At 39.9% G+C, this 25,195-nt stretch overlaps 1 protein-coding gene across 1 annotated transcript in view; it reads left to right on the forward strand.

Annotated features, from left to right (window-relative positions):
- Positions 1 to 25,195, forward strand: part of LOC150081829 (uncharacterized) — a 353,456-nt gene that overhangs the window by 243,892 nt on the left and 84,369 nt on the right. Inside the window, exon 9 of the mRNA XM_090379743.1 lies at positions 10,682 to 10,753. Within this exon, the coding sequence (XP_090235869.1) occupies positions 10,682 to 10,753 (72 nt within the window). The remainder of the gene's footprint in view (positions 1 to 10,681; positions 10,754 to 25,195) is intronic.

Below are 25,195 nucleotides of genomic sequence, written 5' to 3' on the forward strand. Positions count from 1 at the left end.
TCCACAACGGCAGATGGAAGTTTGTTTCAGCAATTAACTACCCTCTGGCTAAATCCAAATTTCTCCACATCTATTCTACAGCTGTCTTTCCAGTGACAGGAGGAGGTTAATCTGTCATTTAAAATTATGCAGACATTTTAACTGAGGTACCAAAGAGATTTGTTTACTGTCTATCTTTATATTAGGAGGTCTTCTGTAATCTAACATCCTTAAAAACCATCGGTTTTGTTTTTATGGCAGATATTCATAATATATTTATAGCAGATCACTTGGTTAACTCAGAAAGAGGTATGTTGGCAAATTTTTCTAGTTGAAGGCATCTTGAAACAGTTGCTGAGAACACCTGGCTTTTGTAAGACTGTTGAGAGCATTCTCCCACCAGGGGGAATTGGAAGTTCCCTCGAAGTCAATGGAGGCCAGTTCGTATATAGCATTAGAAGCTTATATATGGTTAATTAAAGAGTCCAAGAAGACATCCTCACAGGATTTTCTCCTTCTTGAAGCCAAATTGGAATGGAAACATTAAATTTTGATCTTCAATTAAATCTGTTATTCTGGGTGCTAACAGTTTTTCAAATAGTTTGCCAAGGTTTGCCAAAAGAGAGATGGATCTTTATGTTTTGGGATTTATTTTTTTCAGGCTTGTGAATAATTTTGATCAAAGTACCTTCCAGAGATTGGGAAAAATCCCCTCAATAAGACATTTGTTGTACATAATTAAAAGTATTTCTGGAAAGATTTCAGCAAATTTGAAATTTATAGATACAGTCTGTCCTCGTATAGCACGATAGTTGTGTTCCTAGAAACCCTCGTGCAATATAAACAACAGGCCCTATGGGAAAAGTGGGGTTAGCTGCCGACCACTCAAGATTGAACACACATTTGGAACCAAAACATTACCAAAACACAATAAATAATCGGGTAATTTTAATCGTTATAAAATACTTACGTATTTTATAACAATTAAAATACGTAATAAAAAATAATATAATAAATAATAAAAATATTTATTTTTTTATTATTTATTATATTATAATAAAGTATTTTTAGTATTTTTTAATACTAAAAAGTATTTTTTACGAATAAAATACGTATTTTATTCGTAAAAAAATTATTATATTAAATAAAATAGTCGTAATAAAATACTTACGTATTTTATAGTCGTAATAAAATACTTACGTATTTTATTATACGTAAGTATAAATTATAATACGTAAGTCGTAATAAAATGCTTACGTATTTTATTATGACTATTACGTAATAAAATATTGCTAATGCTTTTGCTTCTATCGTAAGCAAACTTGTTTTTTGTTTATCCAAACAGATAGAAAATCGAAAAACAGATAGAAAAGACAGCCGTTCCATCTCTTCCAATTCTTGTGTCTTAATCTAATGGATTTTAATTACACTTTGAGTTGTTCCCGCTATGAAAGTTGTTTTTATTTTCTCCGCATTCTTTGTAATTCTCGGCGTTGCCTCATTTAGGTCTGTAGCACGTGCAATATCACATGGTCTTTCATTTCGCTCAAAGCGTTTCACAATTTCATATTTTTTCTCTATCGACAGAGGCGGACTGGCCATAAGCCTTATCTGGGAAATCCCGGTGGGCCGGAGGCCGGTGTGATTTTGGCCATAAACCGTAGTATGAGGCCACTATAAATTTTCCCGGGTAAGAATTTTTGACTCAGTCCGCCTCTGTTTATCGATATTGCTTCTTTTTTTTTTTCCCTCTCTGAATCTGCAGTGTCTTCGCCAGGACGCTTGCTTTTCACACCTTTTAAGTATTTTACTCATTTTTAAAGCACAATTACAAAACGAGGAGGCACGCTTAATACACATAAACAAAGCTGCGCGCGTGTAGCAACTGAATAAACAACACCGTAAAGGCCAAGATACACTATTAACACCTCACATTTTACTAAAGCACATTTCTGGGGGTTACTACCATAAAACAATTTCCAGTTGCGTTTCTGCTAGTGGAATCTGTTATAAACTGGTCGTAAACTCGATCTAATTGCAAATTATCGATAGCTGGAATTGTGTGGGTTTTTACGTTATTATGGTGAAATATGTTTCCCCTTCACTGATATAAAACACATAAATACATTTTCAGAATCTTCTTCATTCCTATCGTGTTGTGTTCAGTTGGTGATTCCGCGTTCGACTGCCATTTCTTGTAAACACAAAGGCGAATCGTGCATAAGCGAATTCGGTTCGTGTTATATAAGATAACGTTCCCCTATTTATAAATCGTGTATGATCGAATTTGTGTAATATAAACATGTGTTATACGAGGACCGACTGTATTTATTTTGCTTATTTCCAGCTTTAACTTGGGATGAGTGAAGAGGTCTATTTCATATGAAGAGTGGTAGGTTGAGTTTTAATTGCTAATAGATAATTCCTCTGGAGTTTCTGGAGTTAAATCATCTTGTAGAAGCAAGCTACCTAGGATGGCATTAACTGAACCTTTCCAGTTAGTTGTTTCTGTGTTGTTATTGACCACAGTGTTGTACAGTTCATTAGAGTGAGACTTATTTTTGCTAATTTTATATAATAGACCCCAAGGATCAGAATTTCCTGTACAGTGAACTAAATATTGCCAAGAGGCAAGTTTTTGTTTTTGCATTTGTTTTTACATATTCTTTCCACGGGTCTTTTATAGATATGTTTTTGTCTGGTGACCTTTGGTTCAGACCAGGACATTCTCCATTGAGTTTCTGCATGCTTTGTGGACTTTTTTTGCTTAGAGTGGAAAGTTCATCTGTCCAACATGGAGCAGTAGCATGCTTGCTAATTTTCTTCTCAGCCGAGTATTCTGTAGCATGAAGTAAGGCAGCTTGTACGTAGAATGCATATTTGAGGCATTGAACTAGTTCCAAGAGCAGTGAATGTTAGCTTTAAAATCTTGGTGAATTGACAACATAAAAAAAAGGAAATTTTATGGTTGTGATAGGAAATCCAAGATCTTGTCGAGGAGTAGGAAGCGGACCAATAAAGGTAATTGAAAGGAGAGAGTTACCTTAAAAAGGATTGCTCCGTGGTCACTGTTTGTGTAGTCTCAGTATGTATGGTACATTCAAAATCCTTGAGAAAATGGGGGACATTGAAATGGTTAAATCAATCTTTGATTCTCCATGGACATTTGAAAAAAGTATACAGTCGGTTTGGTAAGTTATGAGATTTTTGATAATAGGTGAATAAAAATTCTTCAAAAATCCTACCTCTGTTGTCCAAGAACTTATAAGAAAGATGGATTATAGGACAGAGATATTTGTATATTGAGCAAAGGCATTTTGTGGGTTTGAGTTTTCCATGGTGTGTCTTCATTCAAGCAATCTCTAAGATAATCTGAACATAGTCTATAGTGTTAATTGTAATGCCACACCAGGGGTTCACCACAACTCCACGTCAGGCAATATGATGAATGTAAAGCTCTGCAAAGGCCCGATTTATGTAGGTTAGTGAGCATTCGTGAAGTGTTAGTGTGGAGTTGTTTTGGTTGTGTTGTTCATCTGGCCTCTTAGCCTAGGGGCTTGTGTTTTCACATATAAACCTCTAGTTTACTGTCCAGTGACATGAGGTGGTGGGCCGGACGATAGGGAGAATGAATGCACCGGCAAGGTGAACCATGTGATAGCCAAACCTACAGACATGAAGAGCCCAGTAAAAAAAGAAAATGAAAATGAAGATAGTAGTGGGAAGACAGGAAGTGAAGGGGGTTAAGGTGGTAGAGAGAAAGAGGGGGTAATAGAAAAGGCATCCCCACCTGGTGGGAAAGTTGGGGCCTCCCAGGTCAGGATGCCCTTCCTGGTCTTGGGGTGGGATATAATAGTTAACAGTGGGGGTGACCCACCAGGCAAAGGGGGATGCCATCAAGGTGGTAGGAGTGAAAGATCACAGGGAAAGGGATCCATATGTTGAAGAGCAGGCTTTAGTGCTGTATCCCACACTGGCCAGGGGGCAGCCCTTACTGGTCAGTGTCCCACACCATGCTAGCTAAGTAGCCACAGCACGGTGTCTTAGATGGGCAGAGGTTCTAGGTCCCCTCATCCTATCCAGGGGAGGAGCCTGGAGAGACACACATTTGCTTCACTCATAATCCACATTCACACTCTACTTTCATTCAGTTTTGTACTTTTTGATGTGTAAACATCATTGGCAGCAACTACTAAGTTTTCAGACAGTAGTAAAATCAATTTGTCATGAATTTGCGAATTACATGGCAATTCCATTTCATAACAAAGAAAAATGGAGTCAGGAGAGAAGATCACGGGAGGTGATCTTGGATGTGCTCAGAGTTGGTATAAACCAGCTGGTTGCAGGAAAAACGTTTATGATTCGGGGCATACCACTTAGGTGGCTCTGGGATAACCATTGCCACCCATAGCAGAAACCTTTTGGTAACCAGAGTAATGGATATCTTGAGTGCAGTTATCTTGGATGTGCTCAGAGCTGGCATAAACTAGTTGGTTGCAGAAAAACATTTACGGTTTGGGGTTTATTATTGGGGCTTAGCTCAAAGCCACTTAGGTGTCTTTGGGCTAACCATTGCCACCTGTGGCAGAAACCTTTTGATAACCAGAGAAATTGATATTTTGAGGGCACTGTGCACAGTAATTCCATCTATCGCAATGGCAGCGTTACCTTAACAGTTGAAGTGCATGTAATTTAGGCATTACAGGACTGTCTGTATTACTTAAGTGGGTATGTATTTCCATTAAGAGGCAAATCATAAATGTTTTTCCGTTTATGATTTGTCAACGAGATCACGCAAAGAATCATTGGAGGTGATCTATGATGTGCTTAGAGCTAGCATAAACCAGCTGGTTGCAGAAATAAGTTTATGATTCAGGGCATATCACTTAGGTGGCTTTGGGCTAATCATTGCGCCCATGGCAGAAACTTTTTGCTAACCAGGGAAATGGATATTTCTAGGGCAGTGAACTTGGATGTGCTCACAGCTGGCAAAAAACTAGCTCTGAGCACATCCAAGATCATTACATTACGTGCACTTCAGCCTTACCAGTTAAAGCGCATTTAATGTAGGCGTTACAGTACTCGTCTGTATTACTGAAGCAGTTGTATATTTCTATCAAGAGGCAAATCATGAAAGTTTTTCTGCAATGAACTGGGCCAGTCAAGTATATTTCAATTGGTTTGCGATTGGGTGATAACAGACTCCAAATTACATGTATGAGTAGAATCTTTTGCTTGTCGTTGGACATTCTCATTAAGTTGCAGAAGTTTGCAATTGTGCTGAGTCAGTTTATGGGGGCGAACTTTAGATCCTCATTCATCTCGCAGTCGCATTACAAGGCTATGTAGGTCATTACCGCATGCTTTGTCATAGTCGCTGTTGTCCTTGTCTTGACACATTGTCTTACATATTTCAACTGTTTTGCAAATGTCCAAGTCTGATTCATATAATTTACGATTTAGTATGAGTCTTCGTTGTTGTCGTAGATCTTGGCACATTTCATCTTTGACAGAATCTCTGTTTCCTCGTTGCAAAATGGAATGTGCAGTGTTACCCTCTCTCTCCCGCTTGTACTCGTTGAGAATCTGAGCCAAGTTATATTTTCGATAGCATATTATGCATGGATGCTGACTTTTCTTGCAGATCTCTTAGTGCTGCATGTGTAATTTGCGACAAAGCATGACATGATAGTATGATTGTAACAATACAAATGCTTCTATTGTTGCTATCGTACTATTCAACAAATGGCTACAATCAAATGGGTAATTAAACTATTGCCTAACAGCGTGACTAAGCAGCAGGTTTGTATCCTATTTATCACTAACATTGATTTGGTAGAGTAAGTAGCAGGCGTGAGCATAAATTACATTGTTCATCATTTCGGTTCTAGTTGTTTGAAATTTAGTAGGTGTCAAAGGTGTTTGCGCAAAAAACATCTTTTGTGCGTACAGGGTACACATGCAATTTTTTTCTTACATTTTATGCTAATTTTGTAGTTGTCTCCGTAGCCAGGTGGGCAGGAGCAGCAGCACGTAGAACACGCTTCTTGATTAGCCCTGGGGTTCGAGCCCGTAACCACCAAATACGGAGAATGGTCAGGGAATGACCACAGCATATCCACGGAGCAATATGGCCTTAGTTGCTAATGCTCCTAAAAACCAAATAACAAACAAGCTAATTTTGTACTTTTTTCCCCTTGCATTTTATGCTAATTTTATACCTTTTTTCTTACATTTTCTATTAAGTTTTATATGTATATTTTTTTATTATTTCCCCCCCCCCCACACTCATTGATCCTCTTTCTTACACTGGGGGGGATGCAGTAGTGTGAAATGTGAATTAATATACTTGTAGATAATAATTAAGGCTAAATAAGTAGGGCTAGGTCTACTTATTTATAATTAAAGATATTTTTACTGGATATATACGTTACCATTATTTCATATCACTTGTGAAACTCGTTCATCAAGCAATACTTCTAATTTGGCTTTAAGCATCTTGTTCTCCAAGATGGTCCTCTGCACTATCTCAGTCAAATCATCCCAGAAGTACATAATCTTATCAGTCTGATAATTTGGAAGCTTAAGATCTCGAGATGTTAACAGTCCTCGAAGGCCTCACCTGCTTTTGTTTAGAACTTCGAATCCAGTTTGGTCGAGTTCTTGTTGGTCAGAACTTTGCACACTGGGGCTGCTGGCTTCTTTTGAGGGCTCAGGATCCAACCCAGCACCTCCGACATTCTGTAATCTCATTTAGGAATGTCCTCTTCTTGCCATTAAACAAAACAATTGTTAGGATAAAACAAAGAAACAATCATAGCACAGATCAGAATTTGACAAAATTATCACGAGACTTAATCAATTGCGGAATTTTGAACAAAGACCTAAACCATCTCGTTCTGCCAGCTGGGGTATCACTCCAGCTGCCCGGCCCAGACCACGGGGAGGTGGAGCTCTTCAAGCTATTGGCTTGTGGAGAAACATCAAAACTTTTTTTTTCTTTCTTTTTTTGCATTATTGCATTATACATTTGATTTAGTACTAGTATTTTCTAATACTAGTGCCAAATCAAATGTATACAATGATAACAGCAGGCTATTGGTTAGACAAAATAGATATTAAGTTGGTGCAGTAAATTCCAATTCATTATGTTGAGTTTTACCTAATCTGTGGATTGCTTTTTTTTCATTGTATACATTTGATTTTTTTTTTTTGTTTGTTCATCAGGCTAGCTGTATTTTGTCAGTAAGCTCTCAAATTTAATCTGTGCCTGACTAGCAGTCTTTCTCCTGACCTAGTTACAACTGTTAAAACACAATTAATTAGCTCTGGGGATCCTTTCCAGTCATAATTTAGATATATTGAATGGTAATAACTTCTGACAGTGCGCCAGTCAACATATTGTATTTATGATTGGTATTACATTTTGTGTATATTTTGTATATAAAATCTTTCATTTTCTCCTTAGGGTAGATGTACTTGACTTTGAGAGCTGGTAAGCTCTCAAAGCTTTTCAGCTTAAATAAACAATAATAAAAGATAGTTTAAATCAAATGTTCATTCAATTCGCAATGGCTTTGATCTTGTTTGCTGTTTTACTGCCTGTGTACTACACACACACACACACACACACACACACACACACACACACACACACACACACACACACACACACACACACACACACACACACACACACACACAATATCACACAAGGAGTGATTAAAAAGTTTGGGTACAGAATTTACACCTTGAAATTTTGGCATTGTAATAACTTGTTGCAATATGTTAGGATTCATTCATTGTTTATTTGTATTCAATGTATATTAAGATGAATTGAATAGAAGGTGTTTTGTGTATTTCATTATATATTAATGTGAGTGATATTAGGAATATTATTTAAAATAACTAAATGCACAAGGCATAATACATTAAGAGTTTAATAACTATATAATATTGGTGTGTAGATACACCATAGACAACTCTTAAGAAACTACAAAGCAGTTGTTGAAGGCATCATTTGCTCTTTCTCATATTGTGCTCTGCCTTCACAACGAGTTGCCATGAATATAGCAACTAAGTTGTGCTAATCCCTAATTTGATACAGAATAGGAATATTATGTATCAAATTAGGGAATAGCACAACAGAAACCTAAGAAATTTTTATAAACTTTTGTAAGCCTTTGAAGAAGATGTTATGTGTTATTCAAAGACTTTTCAGTGGTTCCCAAAGTTAAAGGTTGGTTGCTTTCTGTTAAAAATGATACTTTAACAGAAAGCCACCTTTCAAATTCAAAACCAATGATTCGATTACTTGTGCTCTTGATCTGATCAGAAATTTCTGATTGCACCTTGTATTTTATCAGTTCTTAATTTATTTTATCGATATTTTGTATGCATCTAGTATTTATTTTATTAATCTAAGATGCATGTACTAATTTATTCATTTTTAATACAATATTTCATAACAGGATGCATTTCAGCCAAGTGTGTGCCACACATCTTCACTGTCGATCACAGAGCAGAGAGTACTCCCATATAAGGATTTTCATCAAATGCTGCTGCCTCTCATTTTGTTTCTTGTATCACTGCTGGTAACAAATCATTAGCTGTTATCCAGAAGGAAAGGCCCAGTCCTCTCAGTGGAGGACTCCATCTTCTCCAGGGCCCAATGAAAGGCAGTTCTGTGTGATCAAGCTTATCTTCTTCTTTTTTTTTTTTTTTTTTTTTGGGTTACAGGGCATTACTAATTATGAATTTGTCCTGCATTGTGTAACAGCGAACTAGGAATATTACAAATCAGTCCTATGCAATTGGACACTGCCGTATGAAAATGATGGCCAGAAAATTGGGCTTTTGAGAATTGCTGCTTGAATCATAATAACACCACTGCAAGCTCTGCACTTTTTCTTGAGGTGACTCAATAAATTCATTCATGAATTTATTGAGATGCATTCCATATGGTTCCCCCATCTTTCACATTAACTGCATTTAGCCCCTATGAATTTTTTCTCTGCTTAGAACAAATCCCCCTTTAAAGTTCACAGATACATAATGACTGATAAAATTATTCAGAGTGAAACACAGGAAGTTACCAATTCCAAAAGAATGCACCTATCTGGAATGCACTAGAAGTCCATCATAGTGACTACTTTGAAGGAGAGTTGGCATAGATAGTACTCCTCATGGCTCCTCTGTAGCCAGGTGGGCAGGAGCAGCAGTGCGTAGCACACGCTTCTTGATTACACCGGGGTTCGAGCCCATGCCCACGAAATACAGAGAATGTGGAAAGGTCAGGGAATGACCACCGCACATCCTCACGAAGCAATATGGCCTTAGCTGCTAATGCTCCTAAAAACCAAATAACAAACAGTACTCTTCGTTTCCCAGATATTAGTTCAATTCTTAAGCTTTTTGATGTTCGTTCTTGATTAAATTTTTGATCACACCTTTTTCTTTTGTTTACCACCACCCGATTTTCTCCGATAAAACTAATGTCATTTTAAGATATAAAATAGATTGAGGCTCATTTCTTCAGAATTTCTTCTTTGGTAATTGTATTACTTCTCCAGAACCTAAGAAATTAGGAAGGAACCTGGTTTCTTCCTAAGAAATTAGGTTCTTAGATTCTGGAGAACCTAATTTCTTACTATTATTTTTGCCTGAGTTAATACCTCATCTTCACTGAACTCACCAATAAGAGCCAGATTTTCATTTAAATAAGTGAAAAGCATAATGTTTCCAACAATTAATTTGATTTTCCAATCTTTCTACTATCTGATCAATGGGAGTACTTACCATGTTACAAAGCCTATCATACCTCATGTGGAGTGAGCCATCTTCCTTTCTCATTGCATTGTGTACCACCATCTCTAATTTTATATGCATTCCTTTTATATCCTTCTTTTGCCTGCTATCTACCTATTAGGTGACGTGAAATTACTCAATACTTCTGACATGCACTAGTGCATGTTTGACATGGGGTGTCCCAGTACATGTTAGAGGATAGTTTACGTTAGTTCCAATAAACATGATGCTTGTGGCAAAAAATTATTCCACAAAATGTACTTTACGCCTAAGCTAATTGGCTTATGTTGTAGTGATTATCTAAAAACAGTATTCGAGGAAGGGATGTTTTTAAGGTGCCCATTATAGGGCAGTCTCTTATTTCATTGGTTGAGCACTCTCAACCATACATGAGTCTCTCAGAACTAGATGAAATATTCCAAATGTGGTCTCGCCATTTTATAAAGAGGAATAATAACATTCATCTCCCTGCTAGCAAAGGTACTATAGATTGTAGATCGTACATCTAGAGCCTCTCTTGCTGGCTGCTTACATTGCAAGGAAAAATTCATGTCAGCTTGTATTATAACATTAAATATTTCTGTTCCTGAGCTACTCTAATTCCAAGTCATATTCCACTTTAATTTCACATTGATAAATGTGTTACAGTCTAATTTAATGTTGCTGAATGTATTGGATTTGAAAAATAATTGTGCAGATGTAAATCACCCTCAGAATTCTTTTTCTAAAATTCAATATATTTAGCAACATTAAATTTCGGCTGTCGTCTGTCACTGATTTTTCTTTTCTATTACTGTATTTTTTTGCCAAATATTGAGTGAATAATGATATATGTGACAGTAAATAGAATTATTTATAATTTACAATAATAAACTTGTGTCTTTAAATGTTTTAGATGATAAGAAGCTTCCAGGAGCTGAGAAGAGGAGTCAGTATTATCAGAAATATGGAAATCCAAATTATGGAGGTTAAGTATTTTGTTTTTTCATGTGAATTATTTGTTGTAAATGTTAGCAAAAACAAAAATGTCATTGCCAAATTAACCTAATAAGGAGTATTTCTGTAGAAAAAATTAGAAAACATTAATTTTCTATTTTTCTTCTTTGTATAATGATAATAATAGAAAAAAAAAACAAAAAATAAATATTGAACATATTGCATCAAGTGAAGTACAGGATAAAGGCACTCCTGTTCAGACCTTAGGTAGAGTGGTCAGTTCAAAAATTTGGAGACAGTTTTCTGAGTGGCTACCACAACCAAAGAGCAAGGCTACCCAGCCCAACCCACTGGAAATGCTTCCTGGGCAACTAGACTGCTAACCACATAGGAATGAAGAAAGAGTCAATTCATGAAGTGGAGCCTTGAAATGAATACCTTCATCATGCGAGCTACTACAAACTAACCAAACTAGAGATCGATATGACAATTTATAGGATGAAACAATGTACCAAGTGTTTGGAATGGCTCCTGACTGTTCAGATCACTAAAAAGTGAATAGAAGACCAGAGATGGACCACCGACTTGATGAACCTGATAGCTCCTGCAATCCTAGAAAAAATCAAGCAGAACTTAAATGACCAGTTACAAAGAACATGGAATATAGATGAATCAGAAATGGAACAGCAATTACAAGAAGTTCAACCCAGTGCACCCAAAAGAAAGAAATAAGGTTGTGATATTCAGTAAAGAAAAAGAGTGGGGGGTGGGAACTAGCAGAATTCAAGGGAATGTACCCTCCCAAAGACCCATGCCATACTGAAGCACAGCTCCAACAGAAACCTATGGAAAGAACAGACCACCTCAATCAGTGAATGATACAAGATTACCTCGACAACAAAGTAACACTAGATACCACCTGCACAGCCATTTACTGAGCTGCTCTAGCAGCCACCAGGATGGATGAAACCAAAGACAAAATGCAAAGACAAGGAACCAATAACATAGGAAAGAAGGCTACAGCAGAAGTTGAAGAGCTAAGAGTGAAGATAGGTCAAATGGACCAGTACTTCTTACTTCTGTTACAAATGTGGTAACAGAAGTGAGAAGTTAATCAGAAAAGTGAAGCCCTTGACTATACTCAAGAAAGATAACATCCACAGAAAAACACGTGACCTATAATCAGAGGATCAAGAATGCCTTGATCCCCCTCAAGCAGAACACGGGGAAAATTTCCAGAGGAAAACAGGAAACCAGATATTTGATGAAAACCAGAGAACCTTCTACAGGAAAATCAGACAAGAGGAGAAGGAAGGCAATGGATCCTCTGATTGGACAGCACTTGGAGTTCTGAGGCAACCTGTGGAGCAGCAGAGTTAGCCAGAAAAGCCATGAATAGAAGGGAAAAAGGACATATGAGAGATGATAGAATGGGAGATATGAAAGAAAGACTTACAACAGTCGATTGGGAAGTCCCACAACTGGTGAATCCCAGGGATAGATAACATCCATAACTACTGGTACAAGAATTTAAGCTATAGACACAGGCACATAGAGGAGCAGTTCACCCAGATAAGATATCGTGACACAATCCCAGAGTATCTGATTCAAGGAATCACTTATACAAAGGCTAAGAACAGATTTGAACCCAGTGAAGTAAAAGACTGATCATCTCTTTCCCAACAACATACAAAATAGTACAGGCTGGCCTCGATTAATGCGATTAATTCGTCCTGCGAGCGCATCGCGCAAAACGGAAACGCGTTAATCGAATATAATAATCAATAGGAAAAAGTATAATTGGTCCTTGACCCTCTGGAATGTCCATAAAGAATTTTAAAAATACCTTTTAAATAACTTTTTAACTGTATACAATGTAAAAGATAATGAAAATAATGTTGGAATTAAATGTTTATTGCATAAAACAGCGGTTCCCAAACTGCGCACTGCGGAATATTTTAAATTTTCGAGGGAAACACAGCAATACTCGATATCTGTCGGACACTGTGCAAACTACTAGCTCGAGGTAGTTCACAGTTTCAGCATTTCTTATTAAGTTGTTTGGACCTAACTACTAAACAGAACTGTTAGGTATTTCTTTTGGTCTGGGTGTGCCTTGAAAAAATTACTGAGACACTAAGGGCGCCGTGAACCGAGAAAGTTTGGCAACCTCTGACATAAAACACACACAATGAAGAAATGACCGTTGCGGAAATATTTGAACAGCATGACTTTCTCTTTTCATCAATTAATTTCCGATAGCCGACAACAATCTTCTCTGGGCCCTGGTGAAATAAATATCGTAGAAAACCTCAAACCTTTTGTTTGAGGTTCTCTGTGATACGAAATATTTCATTTAATTCTTTTACCGCTATCTCCTTTGCGGTAACATTTTCATCTGGCTCATTTAAAAATTTGAATTTTTATGCAAGTGTGAATTGACTTTATTAGCAGGAGACAAACAAGTAACACATCTTCTTCCGATGGTTAATGGAACACACAGAGGCGGGCAGCAGGCAAACGTTTGTTTATTACCGTACGACTCGCGGTAAGCTTAACGCGCGATTCAAATCTTTTTCAACTATCGCATAAAAAAAAAAAAAAAAAAGATCGCGTTATGCAAGGCCTGGCTGTAATTAGTTGCATAACCAAGAAGATATCAGACTACTTGGAGAACCAGACCTTCGTGGCTGAGCAGCAGATGAGCAAAGGATTCAGTTAGCAGTTGGCTATTGACATGGCAGTTATGTAGCAAGTCTACAAGAAGCACATCTTTTGCTGTACATGATTATTGTACAGCAAATACAAAGCCTACTTTGATTATTGCTAGGCTTTCAACTTTCAGTAGTCAGTGTATCTGGCTGTTAGAAACAATGAAGATCTACAAAGTCAATTCCACACTGACACACTTTCTAGAAGCAACCATGGCTAAATGGAGGACCACCATCAAGGTCAAGAACATCATGACCAAACTAATTCCCATCAGAAGGAGAATCTTCCAGAGAGAAGAATCTTCCCTGAGCCCTCTATGTTTCTGTCTAGCACTGAACCCAGCAACCACCATGCTCAGCAAATACGGATATCTCCTAAAAGAAGAGAGTAGAAAGAAACTGTACACCCTCTCTCACCTGATGTATGTGGATGACATCAAACCTTATGTGACAACTGAGAATCAACTCCAACAGCTAGATTTATCTGGTGTAGCTGTTTTGATTCTCATGGTTATCATCCAGACAGAGTACATAAATAGACGCGATCAGGTCACCTGGATAATACATAGAAGCTAGTACAAAAATATTAATTGATCAGAGAAAATGTACTGTATTACAAGTACAAACCCTATGTGGTACTAGAAACCCCCTACATACAAACTGTACTTGGAGTGTGCTATAATAATGACAAGACGAGCTCACATAACAGACCCGACATAACCCTCATCGTCAAGAAGGAAATTGCTACCTACCTGATTGGCATATCAGTGCCCAACACGAGCACCCTCTAGAAAATTTACAAAGAAAATATCAGAAAGTACACAGACGTAACACAGAAAGGCAAAAAATGTGACATAAGGAACAAGTAATGACCATTCCAATCAGCATATTAACCACCAGCATGGTACCAAAGAGCCTACACAATAACCTAGTAGTCATAGGCCTCCCGGAGAACACTAACTGTACATACATCACCCCACACACCTTGTACCAAATACCCCTCATAGGACACGAAAAAAAAAAAACTCATAAGGAGAAGAAAGAGGATAATAATGATAAACTAGGCTTCATGAAAACTTTTATGAAGTTTTTGCTTTTCATTATGATATTTATATCTGAAAATGGTTGACTAAACTTTATATATATTTTTTTAAATTTAAAAAAAAAACATTATGAGATAAAATGAAGATGCTCATATGATACCGTTTTTTACCCTATCTCAACTAAAAAAACTTATGTGCTATAGTACTACTACTACCCCTCGACATGGGCACCTGCACGTGGTGAGGGGACCTTCCAGTGACGCTGCTGGACTTCCAGACTAGCATCACTGGGATCCAATGCCCACAGTCCAGGTTCCAGGCTTACATCAATGGAATCCGGCGTGTTTGCCGTGCGCTGCGACCCGTGGAAATTCGGAAAGGGGGATCCTGGTGGTTGAGGGGGCCCAGCTTCAATACACCACTTTGGCCCCTGCTTCGACAAGATGGGTGGTCCTGGAAGGCCCGGCTAGAATCAATCGGCTAGTAGGCTCGCCTGCGAGGGTTAACCGTGTCAATGCCACGCCCCTACCCTCATGGTCCGAGGGACAGGATTCAGGCTGGTGGCGGTGTGGGTATAGTGTCTGGGTAGCCCTGGCGTTCCACTCCCGAGCGCATTTATTGCATGCCAGGTAGTGGGCGTCCCTTTGGGTTCCGTGGTGGGTGGGGAGCCCAGGCACTGAACAATTTAAAAATCTTCATGAATCCTGATAAACATATTCCTTCAGGGGCCCCAACCCAGTCCCTATCTGAAAATATTGACGGAGAGGCAGATAGCATTATTGCTACAAAGAGGCAGCGAACCGAACTACCATCAGGGCCTGTCCCAAGGTTCTTAATAATGCATTCCACCAACGAAACACCGATTGGTAAAATGTCACCCTTTTTCATACAAAAAGGGTTGGATGGGTTAGCAGGTACACCCAAGTCAGTTAAGAGGCTCCGTTCTGGGGACCTTGATTGAAACAAAAAATGACAGGCAGTCTGAACATCTACTCCGAGTAACATCAATCGGAGGAATACCCATAACAGTGACACCACACAGAACACTAAATTCATCGAGAGGTGTCATTTCGGAGTGGGACCTTCTCGACGTCACCGAGGAGGAAATCTGCTCCGAATTAAAACCACAGGGAGTTACTGCCGTCAAGAGAATCACTGCGCGAAGGGATGGAAAAATTGTTAAAACCAGGAGTGTTATCCTGACTTTTAACTCTCCCAAACCTCCTGCTGAGATTAAAGCTGGCTACATCAACTGTCCAGTGCGTCCATATGTTCCAAACCCTTTACGGTGTTTTAAATGCCAGAAATATGGACATTCTCAAATGGCCTGTCGTGGAGTCCTTGCATGCGCTCGATGTGGTGCAAAGGACCACGAAACAACAGCATGTTCAGCCGCGAAACCCACCTGCATTAACTGTGAAGGCGAACACCCGGCCTACTACTCACGAGCATGCCACAGGTGGAAAGAAGAAAAAGAAATTCAACGGCTGAAGGCAGAGTTAAACATATCGTACCAGGAGGCAAGGAAAGCAGTGAAACCTCTTAACATCAAAAAAACCTACCTACGCCCAGAAGGTAGCAGGGAGGTGTTCAATTGGGACTCAGACGGACATGTCCGTCCCTCCAAAAGAATCATTTACTCCCATTGCACGTTATCTTTTAAGCTCCCAAAAACCTGCACAGAAGGACCAATCAGCTGCCACTCCTATATCGGTACCTCCTAATGCTCCACAAATAACAAAACAAATGCAAAAGAAAAGAATAAGAAAGGTGAAATACCACCTAGTACCCAAGAAAACATGGATGTCGAGCAGAAGGAGGTACAAGAAGACTCAGTTTTGGAGCTCTTTGCTGAGGAGGAAATGGACACTGGACAGCATCCATATTTCCCCAGGAAGGAGAAGGCCAGATCTGAAAAAGGTAAGCCCTCAGCACCTCGGAAGCCGCCTGATGGACCCACCAAGCCAAAATAATGGCTAAATTCCTACAGTGGAATTGTCGTGGATTCCGGCGAAATACTGATGACATCAAGGCCCTCCTGCAAAATCATGAGCCAGTTTGCTTTTGCTTGCAGGAGACTTACCTAAAGGCAAATGATGATCCCACAATGCATAACACCACCATTTTTCGTAAGGATAGAATTGCGGATGGTCTTGCTCATGGAGGAGTGGCTATCCTTGTGGGAAACCAGACCCCAGTTCAGCCCTTGCTAATTACAACTAGCATAGAAGCTGTTGCAATTCGCCTTACAGTGGGATTTTTATTAACGGTCTGCTCTATTTATTTGCCACCTGGGACTGACATCTCCCAGGAAGACCTTGATCATCTTGTAACGTAGTTGCCTCCCCCTTTCTTACTTTTTGGGGATTTTAATGGACATAACACCCTGTGGGGCAGTGCTAACATCAACGGAAGGGGACGAGTCATAGAGCGTATGCTCAATGACAATGACCTCTCCCTTCTAAATACTGGAACAAACACCTTCTTCCACATGCCTACCCGCACTTTTTCTGCCATTGATCTCTCTATCTGCTCCCCTTCTCTACTCCCTTCACTCACTTGGGAAGCGGAGGAGAATCCATACGGAAGTGATCACTTCCCTGTGATAACCTCGTTACACAGTGGGAGACCATGTCTTCCTTTCAGGTTACCACGGTGGAAGATTGATCAGGCTGACTGGACTGCCTTTCAACATCAGGCAAATTTTGATCTTAGCACAGTCAGTCAAGAGCCTATCAATGATGCAGTTAAGTACATCACAGAAAATATTGTCCAAGCAGTTGCGAATGCTGTTCCAAAAACATCTGCCCTGTTTCCACCATTTCCCAAACCTCGGTGGAATTCACAATGCACAACAGCAAAAAAAGGCTCAAAACAAAGCGTGGGGGATATTTCGCCGATATCCTACCACCAACAACCTTATAACCTTCAAACGTGCACGAGCCAAAGCACGCTACATCCGTCGTCAAAGTCAAAAGGAATCGTGGATCCGTTTTACATCATCTATTAACCAGTCTACCAACTCTAAGGTAGTCTGGGATAAAATCCGGAAAATGAAGGGGAAATATACATCCCACCCTTCTGCAATCCTAGTTTATAATGGATGCACTATTGCAGATCCAACTGCAATAGCCAATGCTCTTGCGGAAACATTCTCTAACATCTGTGCAACATCTTCTTATTCCCCAGAGTTCCCGGTTCTGAAACATAAAATAGAAAAACAGGCACTTAATTATAAGTGTAAGAGCGACTGTTCCTACAACTGGGAATTCACTATACATGAACTGAAAAGAGCCCTCACTCTTTCCAAAGCAAGTGCTGTTGGACCAGATGGCATCCATTATGAAATGATTAAACATCTTTCACCAAAATCTATGGATTGTCTGCTCCTTCTGTATAACAGAAGGAGCAAAGCAAAAGGCTCAAGCTAATGGAAGTGCTGTGGCTCAGAGCAGAACTGAGGGGGGCAGTTGTCCTCTGACTCACAGCCTTATAAAATGCACTGTTTGCTTGATTTTTGCAGAGCAATCGGGTACGGGACTTGATACTGCCAAGGGGGATGTCTTTGCGTGTGCGCGATGCAAGGAGTGTAATGATATCAGGCAACAACTCGGCGTTCTTTTGGGCCTATATGAGAGCTTGAAGGACAGGGTGGATGCCCTCGAAGAAACTAAATTGAGGGGCCCATCAAGCTCTCAGCTGCCCACATCAATGCCAGAGCTTGCACTTGGGCATTGCGTGACACAGAGACAACCCCCAAGGCAGAATGCGCTGGTCCCGAAGGAACTAGTAGTTGTTGGTGACTCTATTGTCAGGGAAACGGGGAACATGCTTTGTAAAAAAGATAGGTGGAACAGGACCAGGGTATGTCTGCCAGGGGCAAAGGTTGATGACGTTGTAGAGCGAATATCATCTTTTAAGGGCACAAAAGGTGATATAGTTGTACACGTTGGCACTAATAATATTAAGAGTAGGAGACCGGCAGAATTACTTAACAAGTACAGGTCACTGTTGAACAAAAGCCGAGAATTAGGGTTGAATTTGAAAGTGTCTGCAATTCTGCCCAGACACGATAGGAGGGAGTATATGATGAGAGCCTTGTCGATCAATTCGGCCCTGGAAAGATTGTGCAAGGCTCAAGGGGTAGAATTTTTTTCAGCCTGGACTGTACTTGTTAACAGGAGAGATTGCTTCTACAGGGATGGGATACACTTAAATAGAAAGGGTGCAAGAATATTTGCTGATGCTATCGAGGCAGTGTTAGGTGGGTCGGAAAACTGCTAGCTTGGGGGGAGACAAAGACCAATAGATTGACAGTAGCCACTGGCAGGGGTGAAAGAGATTCTTGCACTGCTTCTATTAGAATGAGCAGAAGCCTGAAAAACAAGATGCATGGTATTTCAGAGACTGCTGGGAGCCATTGCGGTACAAGTAAACATATGGGTTCTGTTAGGGTAGCTAAGAATAGAAACAGGTGCAGGTATACTTGCGTGTACACCAATGCTAGGAGTTTAGTAAATAAATTTGATGAATTTGAGGTATTGCTCAAAACATCGAAGGCAGATATTGTTGGGATATCAGAGACGTGGTGTCACACAGATATAAGGGATGCGGAACTGCAATTTGGGGAGTACAACGTCTACAGAAAGGATAGACAGGATAGGAAGGGAGGAGGTGTTATGCTATTAGTTAAGAAACACATAAAAACCAAGGAAGTGAAGCCAGTCGACATCACTGGACAGTGCAGTGTGGAGTCTGTTTGGTGTGACATAAGCATTGGGAGATCAAAATTGAGAGTAGGAGTGTGCTATAGGCCTAATGACTCTGATGAGTATAATAAGGAACTGTACAGGGAAATAGAGTGGGCCAGTAAATCAGAGTGTCTTATAATGGGAGATTTTAATTTCCCAGATATTGACTGGAATTTGGGGGCTGGATACTCACACACTAGCAGGGCTTTTGTGGATTTATTGGATGATTGTTTTCTACATCAGCATGTTCGGGAGGCAACTAGAGGGAGTAATACTCTTGATTTGATTATCAGCAGTGATTCTTCATGCATCAAGAATCTGCAGATAAATGAACCACTAGGTGGCAGTGATCACAGTGTGCTGAAGTGGGATTTACTCAAAGAGGTAACTACCATTAGGGGTAAAGGGAAGGGTTATTGCTTCCGTAAAGGCGACTACGATGGACTGAGACAGTATTTAAATTCTATACAGTGGGACCAACTGATGATGTTAGCAACAGCAAATTCAAAATGGGAAGCATTCAAAGAACTTATCTTGGAAGCTACTAGGCTTTACATACCAACTAAGAAATATTGTTCAAGGTTTAGGCCAAAATGGATGTCAGATGAACTAATGAGGCATATGGCAGAGAAGAAAAATGCATGGGATACTTACAAATTAACACATGACACAGAAGCCTATGATAGATACAAGTTGATATGCAACCAAGTTACAAAGGAGGTTAGGCAGGCGAAGGCAGATTACGAGAAATCCTTGGCAAGGGATGCAAAGAAAAACAGCAAAGAGTTCTTTACTTATGTAAACTCTAGAAGGAAAGGGATGAATCAGATTGGTCCACTTGATATTGATGGGTCAAGTGTTGATGATCCTGCTCAGGTGGCTAACAAACTAAATGAATATTTTGCATCGACATTCACACATGAGGAGTTATTCAGCGAGGGGAATGCCAGAGGTGTATTCAACGCTAGCAGTAAGCTACAGAATCTTGAAATAACTGGGAGTAAAGTGGAGGAGAAACTGTTGAAGATAAACACAAGAAAGGCACCCGGGGTGGATGGGATCTATCCAGTTATATTAAAGGAGGCAGCAAAGGAAGTAAGCAAACCCTTAGCCATAATTATGAGAGCTTCCTTGGACTCAGGGGAGGTACCCATAGACTGGAAATGTGCAAATGTGACCCCAATTCACAAAGGAGGATCAAAGGCTGACACAAGTAATTATAGACCTGTGAGCTTGACTTCTGTTCCAGGAAAATTAATGGAGGCACTGGTTAAAGACGCACTGCAGGATCATTTAGACAAGACTTCAGTTATAGCTCAGACACAGCATGGTTTTGTTAAGGGGAAGTCTTGCCTGACCAACTTGATTGGATACTATGATGCAGTCACAAAAGAACTGGATGCAGGGAATAACTTTGATATTATATACTTGGATCTTAGAAAGGCTTTTGATACTGTTGCACATGGAAGACTGCTACACAAATTGGAGCAGTGTGACATTGGAGGCAAATTGCTGCTATGGATAAAGGGGTGGTTGAGGGGGAGAAGACAGAGAGTGGTAATCAATGGACACTGCTCATCGTGGACTGATGTTATTAGTGGAGTCCCTCAGGGCTCAGTGTTGGGTCCATTATTGTTTTCTGTATTTATAAATGATATTGATGATGGTATATCGGGATTAATGTCCAAGTTTGCAGACGATACAAAGGTTGGCAGGGTTGTCAAGGACACTACTGACACTATGCTTCTGCAACAGGATCTGGAAAGGTTGAGCAGATGGGCTGAGAGGTGGCAAATGAAGTTTAACATTGACAAATGTAAAGTACTACACATGGGAAACAGCAACCCCAGAGCAACGTATCAACTCTATGGTACAACACTGACAGTGGTAGAGAATGAAAGGGACTTGGGGGTGATTGTGCAGGCAGATATGAAGTTCTCTGAGCAGTGCAGACGGGCTGCAAGAGTAGCTCATGGAGTATTGTCAATGATATACAGGAATTTTTCCAGCAGGGATAAGGAGGTGATTATTCCATTGTATAAGGCGATGGTCAGGCCACACCTAGAGTACTGTATACAGGTCTGGAGGCCTCATTTCAAGAAGGATGTAGAGCTGCTGGAACGAGTACAGAGAAGGGCAACAAGATTAGTGAATGGAACAAAGGGGTGCTCTTACGAAGAAAGGCTTAAGTTTTGCAAATTACAGTGTCTGGAGACTAGGCACCAGCGAGGTGATCTGATAGAGGTGTATAAAGCCTTGAATGGTTTAAGCATGCTCAATGCTGATGGGATTCTTCCTCTAGCTCAGAATAATCACCTGAGAGGGCATAAATTCAAATTGAGGAAAGACAGATGTAGGATAGACGTGCGGAAATTTGCCTTTAGCCAGCGGGTGGTTGGTTGGTGGAACAGACTTCCATCCCTTGTGGTGGAGGTTGATAGCCTAAATAAGTTTAAGGCTCAGCTGGACAGGTATTTTGAACGAACAGAGGGGTGAAGTGGAAGTGGTTTTTTTTTTTTTTTTTTTTTTTTTGGCTGATGCTGCATAAGCTTGCTTTCTTGCATCAAATGCCTCTACTAATGCTAATGCTAATAACAGAATCTTTATTGAAGGGCAGTTTCCGGACTCCTGGCGAAAGGCAATCGTTCTTGCCTTTCCTAAGCCAGGAAACGATCCAAAAGTCACCACCAATTATCGTCCTATTGCTCTGACTAGCTGTCTGTGCAAAATCCTGGAGAGAATGGTTAATTCTCGTTTAATATGGTATCTCGAATCAAATGACCGTCTCTCCAACATCCAGTGCGGCTTCCGAAGGAACCGGTCCACTTTGGACCATCTTATTAAATTGGAAGCATCCATCCGCGATGCTTTCCTAAAACACGAACACTTGGTGTCGTGTTCTTTGACATGGAGAAAGCGTATGACACAACTTGGAGATTTGGCATTTTAAAAGATCTGCATAGCCTTGGCTTTAGGGGTCAACTCCCCATTTTTATTAAAAACTTTTTAGCCAATTGATCTTTCCAAGTTCGTGTGGGATCCTCACTCTCTCGTTCCTTCAGCCAAGAGGAGGGAGTACCACATGGATCAGTATTAAGTGTCACGCTTTTTGCCGTCAAAGTCAATTCCATCAGAGAACAACTTCCTCCAAATGTAAACTGTGCCCTCTATGTTGATGACTTTAGCATATTTTGTCAGTCATGCAACATGAGGGTTATTGAAAGACAACTGCAGAAAGCCATTGATCGCCTTAATTCCTGGGCACTTGTAAATGGCTTCAGGTTCTCGCCGGAGAAGACTGTTTGCGTACACTTTTGTCGCCAGCGTAATCTTCATCCTGAACCTGAATTAAGGCTTGGACAAAATGTTATTCCAGTAGTGTCAGACACAAAATTCTTGGGACTTGTGTTTGATAAAAAGTTGACCTTTCTCGAACATATTCGTGAACTTCGTACAAAATGCACAAGGGGACTCAATATTCTCCGCTCTCTCTCCTCCACGCGTTGGGGAGCAGATCGATGCACCCTACTACGGCTTTACCGTGCACTTGTACGACCCAAATTAGACTACGGGGTCCAGGTATACTCCTCAGCCAGAGACAGTGCCCTTCGATGGCTTGACCCTGTCCACCATCAGGCCATCCGTATCGCTACTGGAGCATATCGCACATCTCCTGTCCAGAGCTTATACGTCGAAGGAAACGAACCATCATTATCCCTTCGACGTAAGCAGTTGTCTTTAAACTATGCTTTAAAGTTGAAATCCCTGCCAGAGCATCCTACGTGGACATCCGTTTTTGAGCCACGTTGGGAAAACTTGTACAACACCCGTAAGACTGCCAACCGACCTTTTGGCATTTGTGTCCAAGAGCTACTCAGAGAGTTTAACATCATGGTAGACAAGGTTGCACAAACACGAAAAGAAATTCCTCCACCCTGGCATGCTCATCCCCCACCGTGCGACTTTTCCCTTACTAAATGGGTAAAGTCTGAGACCTCATCATCTGTCTACCAGCAGCTCTACTCTGCACATCAAGCTGAGCACTCAGACTTCCTGCCCGTTTACACAGACGGCTCGAAGTCTGAATCGTGCATAGGATCTGCTGCTGTCTTTCCAGACACTATAATATCTCAGCAGATTCCTCCTGAATCCAGCATATACACTGCAGAGCTGTATGCTATAGACTAGCCTTGGATCACATTCAAACTTGTCAATTCCGAAGGTCAATAATATATTCTGACTCTTTGAGTGTATTACAGGCTTTATTATCTCTGAGACACAATTCTCATCCAGTTCTTTGTTGGGTTCAGCAGAAGATACATTCTCTTCATGAATACAAATTTGATATCCACTTCTGCTGGATTCCTAGCCACATTGGGATAAAGGGAAATGATTTGGCTGACGCTGCAGCCAAATCAGCAACACCCACTCATAATTGTTGCCTGTCAGTCCCCTATACAGACTACAGGCAAATAATACGTAACAAGATATATTGCCAGTGGCAAGAACTATGGCACAGACAGAGAACAAATAAATTATATCAAATAAAGCCTGTAATAGAAACATGGCAGTCTAGTCTGCGCAGGAATCAGAGCGAGGAAGTTGTTGTTTTTGCTTGACTCCGCATAGGACAATCATTTGACACATTCTTTTCTGCTGAGGGCGGATGACCCTCCTATGTGCGAGTCTTGCGACACCGTTTTAACTTTAAAGCATATTTTAATAGATTGTGTTAATTTTACCCATGTTCGCAATATATATTTTACCGCTTTTACTCATCCGACTGAGCCTTATAAACTCAGTCAGATTTTATCAGACAACAACCACGTGTCAGCAGTTTTTAAGTTTTTACAAGCTATTAATATATACACACATATATAAATTGGATCATTTATTTTTAAACTTATACTGCCTTATATATATATATAAAAAAAAATAACAATTTGACGAGGTAACCTTTTTAAAGGTTACCAGAATTTATCTTTATTGTTATTTTAATCGTTTCCTGGTGCAGTATAACCTTAGTTGTTTTTGCGCCAATAAACCCAAAATCAAATCAAATCAAATCAAATCTGATTCTTTGAGTGTATTACAGGTAAGATTGTTTAAGATTTGCTGACACCTTTACAGATACTACTATTTCTGGGCAGATTCTCCGAGTACAGTCTGACTGCAAGGCCAACTATAGTATTGCAGAGATGCATACTGTAGAGGTAGCTGTAGATCACATCAGATTATTATGTTATTTTGTACTCCAATTCTTTGAGTGTATTACAGGCTTTATTATCTCTCAGACATAATTCTCATCATCTTGTCTCCAGTTCAGCAGAAGATACATTTCCTTTATGAACAAATTTATTATTCTCTTCTGCTGTACTCCTAGCCACATTTGGATCAAGGGAAATGATTTGGCTGATACTGCAGCCTAATCAGAAATTCCCATTAATCATCATGGCCTCATCATCATCAGCCATTTTCAATCCACTGCAGGATGAAGGCCTCTCCAGCAACTTTCCAGTTCCTTCTGTTTTGAGCACTGGCCATCTATTTACTACTCAAAAACTCATGAATTTCATCTATCCATCTCCGCCTTTGTCTTCCAGGTTTTCTTCTAGCTCCTCTTGGGTACCATTCTGTTATTTTCTTAGTCCATCTGTCATCATGTCTTCGAGCTATGTGTCCTGCCCAAGACCATTTTAGTTCGTTAGTTTTGATAAGAATGTCCTTTACTTGAGTTTGCTGCCTAATCCATGTGTTTCTCTTCTTATCTAACAGTCTGATTCCCAATATAATTCGTTCCATTCTTCGCTGTGTAGTTCTTAGCTTCTCTTCCATTCTTTTGGTGAGTGCCCAAGTTTCACTTCCATAAGTCATGGTGGGGAGTATACATTGATTCATTATTTTACGTTTCAGACAAACTGGGATATTGCTCTTCAGTATGTGACTATATTTCCTGAATGCTATCCAT

Source organism: Mastigoproctus giganteus, chromosome 8 (genome assembly GCF_048544385.1).
Source record: "Mastigoproctus giganteus isolate SK-2022 chromosome 8, ASM4854438v1, whole genome shotgun sequence".
Classification (NCBI taxonomy): Eukaryota; Metazoa; Arthropoda; class Arachnida; order Uropygi; family Thelyphonidae; genus Mastigoproctus; species Mastigoproctus giganteus.